The sequence below is a fragment of the Juglans microcarpa x Juglans regia genome, chromosome 1S (assembly GCF_004785595.1).
Source record: "Juglans microcarpa x Juglans regia isolate MS1-56 chromosome 1S, Jm3101_v1.0, whole genome shotgun sequence".
Lineage (NCBI taxonomy): Eukaryota > Viridiplantae > Streptophyta > Magnoliopsida > Fagales > Juglandaceae > Juglans > Juglans microcarpa x Juglans regia.
The window spans coordinates 20,658,487-20,670,373 of NC_054595.1; the positions used below are offsets into that span (position 1 = coordinate 20,658,487).

General features: G+C 32.7%; 1 protein-coding gene across 1 annotated transcript; it reads right to left on the minus strand.

The window, feature by feature from the left end:
• Positions 1-1,139: 1,139 nt before the first annotated feature.
• Positions 1,140-3,512, minus strand: LOC121246892 (FCS-Like Zinc finger 8-like). The gene is made up of 2 exons (XM_041145205.1): positions 2,001-3,512; positions 1,140-1,546 (listed from the first exon to the last, which is right to left on the minus strand). Exons 1-2 carry the CDS (start codon positions 2,840-2,842, stop codon positions 1,426-1,428), a joined length of 963 nt encoding a protein of 320 aa, XP_041001139.1. The 5' UTR covers positions 2,843-3,512; the 3' UTR covers positions 1,140-1,425.
• Positions 3,513-11,887: the final 8,375 nt, after the last annotated feature.

An 11,887-nucleotide genomic window follows, 5' to 3' on the forward strand; every position in this document is an offset into this window, starting at 1 on the left:
TTGATTAAAAGTTAAAATTTTGGCTAAAACTAAAGTCATTGAAGGTATTAGTCCACATTGGATTATTCATCCCAAAGTCAAAATTATATTATATTATATATTTTAATAATAATTTTTTTTATATTTTACAAATACATTCCATATATTAATTAATAATTTAATTTTTATTTAAAATTATTATTTCTCAACTATTTTTTATATCAACCTAATTATACAACATAATAGTCTTGTTTACCAAAAATATTTCCTCAAAAATCTAGACATGATATAGTCTTGTTTACTAATGAAAGTTTTAAAAAGAACTTAATAAAGTCTTGCTAATTATTTGTGAATAAAATATAGATTTGATGGATGAATAGTGACTCTCCAATTTTAGAAATTCATTTAGAGTTATTGTAGCTCAAAGTAAGTTAAAGGTTTTTAGTTAGTCTAATGCAGGTCATTTATACAAAACTTAGCTATATTTTAAATTTTACTGGCATTTGGCTAGTTCAATACCCGTGCTCTTGATTTGCTTCCATAGAAGGTCGGGAGTATGAGTATTTTAGAAAGAGACGAAAAATGTGTAATGATGAGATGAGATAAGATGAAAATTTTATATCTTATCTCACCCCCAAACCTGCCCGCCTCGTTTAGTTACAAAGATGAGATGAAATTCCAAACGGTCATGGAGTTGTAATTTCTGAAGGATTTTCCAATCTGCTTTATTGAACAGAGTCTGAAGAGTTGTTGAAGTGGTTATTGTTCCATGCATGAATTGTTGGGAAAGGATTTTTGGGTCCTAACTCCGAAGGAATAAAGTCATTTTTCCATAGTTGCAACTGAAATTACAACTGTTAATCCTCTCTAACATGTAGAAAGTTCTTACTCCATTTTCTAGATTGTACGATTACTGTCCCACTGAAAAAAAGATGGGTTTGGAGGAATATGAAGAGGTAGGGAGAAAGTCATTGGGGGGAGTTGGTCCAGTTGGAGACCTGTGAAGGGCTTAACGTTAGAAGTGTGTGGAGTTACCCAGAGGGTTGTGCATTGATTCTATGTTCTTAGTTATTAGGTGATTAATCAGGATCAACAAAAGTAATGTTGTGATCTTTAGGCATACATAATCATCATCACAAACCATGAAAAGATTAAAAAAATTTGTGTACAAACCCAACAGCATCACCTATTTATCAAAATTCAACAAAATCAACTCTACAGTATCTAAAGCCTTTTCAGTCTTCCTTACAAGAAGAGTATCAAGAAGTTATTGCAAACAAGAGAAAAATACGAGAGGAAACACGAAAACAGTTTCAATTTCCAGGAAACTCAAGAACTGTCCTTGCCTTTGTTATGCAGAACTGATCATACAACGACTACCCTCATGGAAGTTGGGGCATTTTCTTTTATGATTCTTTGGAAGTTGGAACAAACAAGAATGGAGATTCAGGTGGCTACCCAGGAACAAGTCCCATGATCATCATCAGGTTCGTATTTATCCATTCCCTCCTCCTCCAGAAGCATCTGCTGTTGCCGGCATTCGCTGCTGCAGAAAGATTTCTCACCCCTGAAAGAGAATAGATCAATTAGATTCGTAGTTCTACACTAGGTTTGGTCTGATGACCAAAGCCCACCAAACATGCTTGTGTGTATATATATCAGAAACAAGATTAGTCCAATGAAACATGCAAGCTAGGTCGATTACCCTGGCGTCAACCATCTAAGACAGAACAGAAACTCGAAACAACATACAAAACAAATCTACGATACACAATTGTAAATGTTCAAATCAAGGTCAGTCCTACAATATAATTTATACCCCCTCTAGCATGTCAAAATATGAATCTTATATATATTTTCTAATCATATGTGATATGTGTGCATTTTCGATAGCATGAAAGCTTACACAAGAAAGAAACCGCCAAGCGAGCATTGATCCAAAACTTTCAAAATTGCATATCCAATAATCCAAGATTATCTAAACAGCTAATTTTCTCACAAATAAAGGAAATCAGACCAACCTGTACATGTAAATGTCCTTTCCATGATCAAGATTCTTCTTGCATGAATAACAGAAGCTGAGAAAATTTTCAGGGGGATAGCTGGACGACTGGTTAGTTAAAAACCCGTTTTCTCTTTTGGAAGAGAACCGAACCTCCGTAAAGGAGCTCTCAACAATGCAGTCCTCAAAAATATGAGTGGTTTTGGGGTTAGGCCCATGGGATATCACACAAGTATAGTCCTCTGAGAGCTCCATTTCACTTGCAGAAAGACACCCTGTGATAACCCGGGAAGAACTTGGAGTCTCAAGACCCGAATACCCAGTGCCGAATGCCGATTTCTTCGCCGCTGACTGAGAAAAGCCGGAAGAAAAATAATTCAGTTGACAATTCCTCGTTTTGATGCCGAAATCGGCCGGAGATTTGGGCGATTCAGCCGGCGAAAGAACCGAATTTGGTGGATGAGGAATCTGAATCTTAAGCTGGGAACCAAAGAGAACCGTTCGGCTTTCAAGTTTGGATGGTTTGGAATCAGACTTTTCTTCATTCAGAGCATCCACAATGGCTAGGCCAATGCCTTTGGAATCCAAATTGTCCCAGAGGCGTTTTGTTTCAGTTTCTGGGTTTCTTGGGGTGCTTGTTTCGGACCAAAGGGGTTTTTTGAGACCAGAGAATGGCTTGTTATCGAGTATGGAAGTTGGGCTCATCACAGCCTCGGTTTCAGATAACGATTTTGGAGTGAACAAACTTGGAGAAATGAGGAGAGATGAAGCGGGTTTTCTGTATTTGTCTGTAGGGGATGGAATAGAGTATGCCATTAGAGCCTGCTTGCTGCTTGTTGCTCTTGACCTCTTCCTCAGCATACCTCAGAATCTTATAGTACAACTGCAAACATTGGAAAGATGACCCAAATCTAAAAATTTCCTCCTCTAAATTTAGGTAGAGAGAGACATGCACGTTGGGACACCCTGAAGAAAGTTGTGATATTTGTATAAAAAATCAGAGATGATAGTAGAATAGAATGGTAGTACAGTCAAATCCACCATTATGAGAGAACCCAGAAACCAGAACTACCAAAAGAGGCTCTATGAAACCTGCCCTTGCTTAACCTCCGTGACCTCCATTTTCTGAAGAGCCAGAAACCCAAATAATGAAAACTAAGAAAGGGACTTTTTCCCCGAAGTTATCGCTATCCCTTTCTCTCTGTTTTGTTCAGCAAGAATCACTCAGGCTCACAATGGACATGCAAAGAGACCCTCACCGGTCATGATCAGAAGGACCAGACGGGCATTCACCAGACAGCAATAACAAAGATGGTTTTGTATTTTTGTTCCCTTTATTGGCTAGCTTTTATTTTCTACTTTTTTTTTAACCTTTTGTATTTACGAACCCTGCTGCTATTGCAGATAAAACGGCTTCAAAGATGTTCTATCACCGAAAAGATTATAGAGCCTTAGAAGCAGACAAGACCCACGGATAATAAACCGAATATGCACAGATTATGTTATGCCTCAAAAATCCAGATTCCAGAATAAAAGAAAAGGACTGAAGCGTGAGACTGATCACCGCCCCTGAAGTTGAAGAGAGGGAAAGCCATAAACACGCGCAGACACAGAGAGTTTGTGTGAGTGTGTAGTGTGTGTATGCTTTGGTGAGGGTGTGGTTTGGTTGCTTTAAAGACATACATTTCTTTTACAACTTTTTATCAAAAATAAATTTTAATTTAATAAAAGAATAATAATACTCATCCTTTCAATTATTATCATCATCTCATTATTATCTGACATGGTATTAGATAATAAGTTCACAAATATAATGTAATAAATAGTCTCTAATCATCTAATCATCTAATATCATATCATTATATTATAAAAATAATAATGATGAATAGATTTACTTTTAATAAAATTATCTCTGTTTTATACGAAATTATAAAAAAACATTTAAGATACCTGTAAATTCGTGTGCATGGAAATCAGTAGTAAAACCACCCAACCTAGTTTACACCTTACAGATGACACTTCTCTCTCGTTGTTGGATGCCAATTGCTTACCACTGCTCCCCCTTCTCTCTCTGCCTCTGCCTCTGTGCGTGCGTGAGTGGGATTTCTATTTTCGGTTGTGTGAGTTGGAATTATTTTCTCGATATGCTCTATCCATCTCTCGGCATCACAGAAACCAGAGAATATAAAATGAAGGAGTACGCCTCAAGGCTGACGACTGATCTGAGAGTATCGTACAGAGCCGGTGTCTTTACCAAATCTTACGGTGGGTTACCATTCTGTGTGCCTCTTGATCGGCTCTCGACCTCTGACAGTTTGGTTTCCTAATTATTTTCCTTTTAATCAACAAATTTTATAAAAATAAAAATCATATGATTTATTTTATAATAAAAATAATTTTAAAATTTAATATACTACATCAAATATTCTTGTGAAATTGTTTTATAATTAAGATATTTTTTTAATTATTATAACAGTTTATGTATTGGTATAATTTGTTAATTTTAAAAGGATTTATGTATATTATTATAAAAATAATTTATTAAATTCTAGTACGTTCAAGTATCCGAATCCTTTAAAAAAAATAAATAAAACTAAGCCAAGCCGTGGCTCATGAGTACTGAGTAGTGAAGAACAAGCCGGTTAGGGATCTGCGTGGCATTGGAGTTTGGGCCCACATTTTTCTTTACCAAATTGGAGTGTGGAGCTGTACCGTCGTCATCAAAGGCCCCGAACCGGACTCCTCGGCTACGTAAACCCTCTAACATGGCCCCAGGAGTAAATAACCCGACTCTATATCCCTGATCCGACCCGGAAGACACCAGTAAAGAAGGGCAGGACTAGGTCCCCACAGTACTCGTTGTGTCGTCACCTCATCATTTGCTCCTTCACGGTGCTATCAACACGTGGGAATTCGGAAGAGGAAATGAGTAGGATTGAAAATTGACTGTTTCCATTCGGTGTTGGGACCGGAATCGTACCGACAACTTATATGCATGTATAAAATCGGTCTAAGTTTCGTTTCGTTATTAAATCTATTTTAATTTATCATTATAATTATTTTAAATTTTAATATAAAATATAATAAATAATTTAATTTTTTTAAATTTTAAAATAATAATAATATTAAAAAATAATATTTTAATAATATTTTATCATTTCAATTTAATTCAATTAAGTTCAATATCTAAACAAAACCTAAATCAACCGGTAAAAAGAGAAAAAAATGGTGATCAATTTTGGCATGATCACGATCGGTCATCAGCATTTCTTTAACATCGCAATGAGACGAAAAGTCAACTATTTTGACGTTGTGAATGCTTTGAAACTCATAGATGGTTCAGCATGATGAGAGAGAGATGTGTGGTATATGGTGAAGAGAGAGATGTGCCGATGAGTGAGAAATGAGAGAGAGTGAGAATCAAAAGAAGAAGAAGAAGGAAATAATATACCAAATGACATTATTTCATTCTAAATTTCTTTTCTAAACGATAAGTATAAAACCAACAGATCATTTTTTTCTTACATAAAAGTTTCTTTTACGTATAAGGATAGGAAATTTTTTTTTCTTGCATAAAATGTCAATATATATATATATATATATATATGTAATTGGCCGATTCGACGGTTTGAGCCAGATTTATATTGGAACCAAACAGGTCGACGTTGGTTTTAACTTATTTTACTACCATCGACTGGTTCTCTGTTTTGACCGATTTCATACTTCTACGGCCTGTCCGTATCGATCCGTTTGATCGGTTTTTGTACATCCATAGAAATGAGCGTCAACAATGATGTAATGATGGCAGCTAAACCATTTTAGACCCGACCCGATTAGTCTGAGCAGTTTGGACTGTAACCCACCCCTCTGTTCCATTGTTTTGCCCATACTTCAGAAGAAACTCAAATTCTGACGCACGTAACTGCATGGAAATTCATCATTCTCGCAAACACGCACAAACAAGAAGCATCGGATCCAAACATATTTCAAATACTTGATTTTATGTCCAAAAAGAAGGTTAACTTTATTGTTTTTTCTTCAAAAAGTATATATACAGCGGTGGAAACAGGAATTTGTTTGAGGAGGCAAAGCAAAGTTAAAATTATAATAAAATATTTTTTATTCTATTTTTATACAATTCATGAGTTGATAGTTTTTAATTTAGACATAATTCATAAACTTAAATTTAAAATCAAATTAAAACACATAAAATACAATTATATATATATATATATGAATTCAATTACTCATTAAACATGAATTTAAAGTTAATCTATAAGTACAAGATAAATAACCATTCAATAGATATAAATATCATATATAAGCTAAACTAAGTAGTAATCAATCTATTTAAAAAAGAAAAACAAAAATTCTAAACAAAAATACAACTGCATTAATACATGAAAGAAGGAGAAAAGTGAAAAAAAAAACTTTCAAAAACACTGTATCAATAGATTCAATACAATTATATATATATGAAAGAAGAAGAAAATCGAAAAAAATGGAATAAAAAAAAAGAGAGAGAAAAGTTAAACCGTGTATGCAATGGCGGAACTATCACTATGTATGTAAGCAGTTAGGCTATTACAATGTTACTGTTACTGTAGCCTATAGAAGACCTGCAGTTTGCACCAAAAATTTGCTTCAAGATAACACGTAATTGCGTCCATGATCAAAAGCTCCCATTTTTTGCCTTTTGGCAGATGGTAAGGACAAAATAATTTTCTTTTAACAGTAAAAAGTTAGAAATTGCATAATTGTAGGCGGTAACGGGAAGAGGAGAAGATAATCATTCAACTTCTCTTTTTTATTTTTATTGATAGTAAAAACGTATCATCATGTTATTAGATCATTTTATTTTATGTGAGATGTATTTTATTTATTTTATTTTTAGATCTGATTAAATTTTTTTAAATTAGAATTATAAGTAATTAACCTATAAAATCAAAATAATTTTGTAGAGAGGGGACCAAGATAATTTTTTAGAGAGAGGGCAACATAAGATGAGATTAATATCATCCAATTAAATCATAGTTCTCCCACTGTATATATAGATATTAGATACTGAAAAATCTTTTTCATTAGCTACTATTCACATCTCACATAACACATCTTATGAAAAATATTCTTATATCTTAAAAAAATACTCTCACACACCTTATAAAAAAGTTATAGGTGTGGGAAGAGAAAGTGAATAGTAACGGTTAGATAACAAATCTCATGTATAACAAATAGAACTGTTTCACTGGACCCATGACATGCACGATATATGCTGGAAAAAAACCTACGATTTATCACAACTATCAAGCAGCAAACGTCATTTTATGACCAAGTATTTTATATGCTTGTTTAAGAAAAATATAAATTCACGTAATTTTTACAATATTTTACCCAATAATATTTTAAAATGATGAATATTTTTACAAAATACTTTATAAAATTAACATAATTTAACAAAAATATTCTTATTTTATAATATATATTGTGGAATGTGTTGTATATGAGTATTGTTACTCAAAACAAATTGTCAAATGCCCCCACCAGTCAGAAAATATAGAAAAATGCATCAAATAAGGAGAGCAATACATGATGATTTAGCTAATCAACATGCAACAGTTATCCTAATGTAATTGGAGTAACATCCCATGATGGACATTGAGCATCATGATCTTGGTCCTCTAGTTTGTTGGTGGCTTAATTTGGTCCACGAATAATCACTGATTTTAAACTTGAGCAACCCAAGAAAATTATAGTGATTTTTGTCATGTCAGCATGCATCCAGCTAAGTAATGTGCTATGTCGACATTGAAAACATGTCACTGGGTTAGAAAATTGTACTTCTTTCAAAGGATTGGACCATATATATATATATATATATATATATATATATATATAATCGTTTGAAAAAACGAAGACAATGACCTAATTATAATAACTAGAGAGATTGAAAGTGCAGCATTAATATTTGATTATTCAATATTAATCTATGATATATTTTGCAATAAAGACAAACAAATATGATATCCCTTTTAATAATGTATAATTAATTAATTAATTAATCTATACGGGTACTAATTACGAAGATGGCGTGCAAGGGATTATACCTGCGGGAATATTCTTAAAAAAAACAAATTAAATATGCAGCTTAATTCAAACATTATTGACAGTATAATGAGGACACGTACCGTTCGTATTAGGGATATGATATTTCACCTAACCAACATATCTATAAGTTAAAAAGCAACACGATATAAGGTGCTCCCTTGTAAGAAAGACAATAATGCTATATTTATGAGTATTAGGGGTGTACAGAACCGCCGGAACTAGCCGTGAACTGATCAGACCAACCATCAGAGCATGGAACCGACCGGAACTTGCAAAGAACTGGTCGACGGTCGAGAGGAATTGAGGAAAAACCGATATCGACGATTTGGCGCCAGTTTGAACTCCTGGGAAACCGTTGAACCGGTTGATCCGGTCTATTTATATATATTTTTTAATATATATATATATATAACGGCGTCGTTTCACTTAAATGAGTGAAACGGTGACATTTTAGAGGCTAAAAGCAAAAAATATATATATAACAGAACGGCGCCGTTTGGCTTTTAAGCCAAACGGTGCAGTTTCAAAATGACTTAATAACCCCCCACCCCCTTCTTCTTCCTCGCGTCGTCTTCTTTCTCTCTGCAACTCTCTTATTCTTCTATGGTAGCGATGGCGTGAGGCTTTTTTCTCGTAACTTCAGTTACTACTCCTTCACAGAAGACGCCGATGGTGGACCAAAGACCTCACCGATGCACATCGAGATCGATATGATCGGTTTTCTCTCCCCAAATCCACGGTTTCGGTCAGTTCCATAGACCCATGGTAAACGTTGGTGGTGTATCGGTTTTGCGCCAAAACTGACGCCAAACCCATCGGTGTACAATCCTAATGAGTATGAGTGTGTTTCGGTCTGGATTCCCGGACCAAGTTAGCTCGAGTCAAATTTGAGCTGGAACTTGAATTGAAACCAGTTTTTAACCCGGAACCCAGGTTTTGACTTCCGGTTTTTTTTTTTTTTTAATCAAGGCTTACGTGTTGTAAATATTTTTTCATGAAAAAAAAATGTTGATACAGCATTCAAACTCTATTTATTTAATTTTTTAAATCAAAACTTACATGTTATTTGACTACCAACAAAACACCATGTGGAGAAGAGAGTAAAAAAAAATCATTAAGTGGATGATTTATTGGACATAATATACATTTTCCTTTTGAGTTTCTGTCCATTTAGTTGCTAGAAATGAGTTTGAAAAAAATCTTGGTACCGGGTTGTAAATCTGGGTTCCGGGTTTAAAACTCGATACTCGGACCAAGTGTATCCGAATTTTTCTATGCGGGTACTGGCTCGGATTTGTTCCGGATCGAAATCCATAACTGTAGACCGAGAAAAAATAAGACCGGATTGAACAGGCCTATTCATGAATAGTTATGTGTGATTTCTTTAATTAGCGTTCTTTATCTTAGAGAAGCGAATTTATTTTTATAATTTAAGATACATATATATACAAAAGTGTTACATCTACAGATAGACAGGCGTGGCATCAATTTAACCTAATTAATACTAGGCTATAACTACAATTAAAGACTATATATGTCTGAAGTCATGTAAACCTATATATGTTATATAGGTGGGATATCCATTATTTCCTTTTATGGAGTGTCTTTGTATAACTTTTTTGTGATGGTGCTGTGGTGTCTCTTCCATGCCTTAAGAAGATAATTGGGGGATTGGGAGAGAGGACGTATGTAGGTCCACATGACCAATAGTATTGTCAATTGTCATAATTCAAAGGTAGGCTAGCCAGCCTGGCATAGGGTTTGCAGAGATTTGATTGGTCATTTGCTTGCATCCACGTCAGCATTGATTAAGATAATTTTGACGATAATAGGATAATTAGGACCCATGCATGCAGCACGATCGAAAGAATTGATAAGACTAGTAGATCGAGTAGACACCACGCACTAATGAACATGATCAAGTCATGTCTTCAGCATCATGAAAGAATAATGATGCCCTTCCTGCTTGTTGACGGCCAGTTTACAATTTGATAATAAAAAAATTAAAAAAATAATAAAAAAGTGATATAAAATATATTTTATAATTTTACAAAATAATTTTATTGTCTTAGTTGTATGTTCATTGTTCTGAATAAAACCAAAAAATATCAAATATAAATGGTACTGCATGAGCTCGAAGATGAAAGTTTAGAGAAATTATTAATACAGTCAATAAAGAAATTTTATAAAATAAAATTACTAATTAATATGATTTTATATGATACATTAAATTAATTTTATAGTAAAAATAATTTTTCAATATGATATATGAGGTATGAGAGTCTAAACTATAATTTGACTAAATTACATAAATTTATAAATTTATTTTTATAGCCAAAACATTTCTCAAAGTTATATATAAGATAAATAAGTTTGAATCCAGGATAAAAGTAATCAAGCTTGCTAATATGAAATGCAACACAGCAAAATACGTGTTTGGCTCTCATCATATGACTCATGCAAACTCAATCAAGAAATGATATCTGTAATTTTAGAGCATGTAAATCTTATACATTCTCTTTAAATAAAAGTACATAAATTTTATATCTATATGAAAAAATTATTTTTTATAATAGACATTCATTTTCTTAAAAAAATGAGCAAAACATACGCATCATAAACTATCTAGCATTACTATTTATTACTCATGTTTATGTATTATCAGTCTGTTTCAAGTTCTTTTATGAGAGATTTGAATAGTAAGTTGTAATGAGATGAATTGAAAGTTAAATAAAATATTATTTTTTATTTTAAGATTTAAAAAATTAAATTATTTATTATATTTTATATAGAAAATTTGATAAAATTATAATAATAATTAAATAAAATAAGACGAGTTGAGAGATTATCTCAATCCAAACAATAATACCTTGAGGTGCCACGGAGACCCTTTCACGAAAAATCAAAAGCTTCAGCAGAAGTTGCTGGGCGTCGCAGCCACAGTCAAAACCAAAGGGAGGAGGTAGGCCTATTAAAGTCGGAGGGGGAGGGAGGACCCCTTCTGATGTCCTTTTCATAACAAAACGTGAGAGTCCGATAATTAATTAACTAGTATCATTAACTGGTACCATCTCCTCTCCAATAATTTTTCTCTGGGGAAGTCCGAATCTTGTATAATAAAAATGTTATTTTTATTTATAATTTTTATTTACATAACAAAACGTGATATAATTTATTGATATGTTTAAAATTATAAAATTTAAAATTTTAATTTAAAAGGAAAATTGATAAAATAAATCTTGTATATAAAATTATAACTACACGTAGCATTACTTCTTACTTTTAGTGTGTAATCAAATCTTGGGACTCTGATCAAATCTCTTTTATGTTTTTCTTTGAATTTGAAAATATTATAAAATAGATATTACAATGTTTATTATTTGAAAAATTCTATTTATAAGTGAGTTCTTCTACTCAACAACTCTAGGCCATACACATGTCAAGAGAAAAAAAATAAAAAGATATAAAATAAAAGCAAGTTTGTGGTGTAGGGTTGTTGAATTAATATTAATAAAATAAAATACTTATATGATATAATTTAATTTGATAAAAAAATTAAAATTTAAATATTATAAATCAAATCTTACGATTTAAATGATGTAAATAATATATTCTATAAATCAATTTGAAAATAGAACAACTCTTATTATTTATTTAATACTGGAAAAAATATTTATACCAACTTCAATGAAAACGTAGAGGAGAACTATTAATGGTTCATGAAAACGTAGTCCACTATTCCATATAAGACACATTATAAGGCTCTTAGGCATTGGAATAATCAAGTGCTCGATATTATCT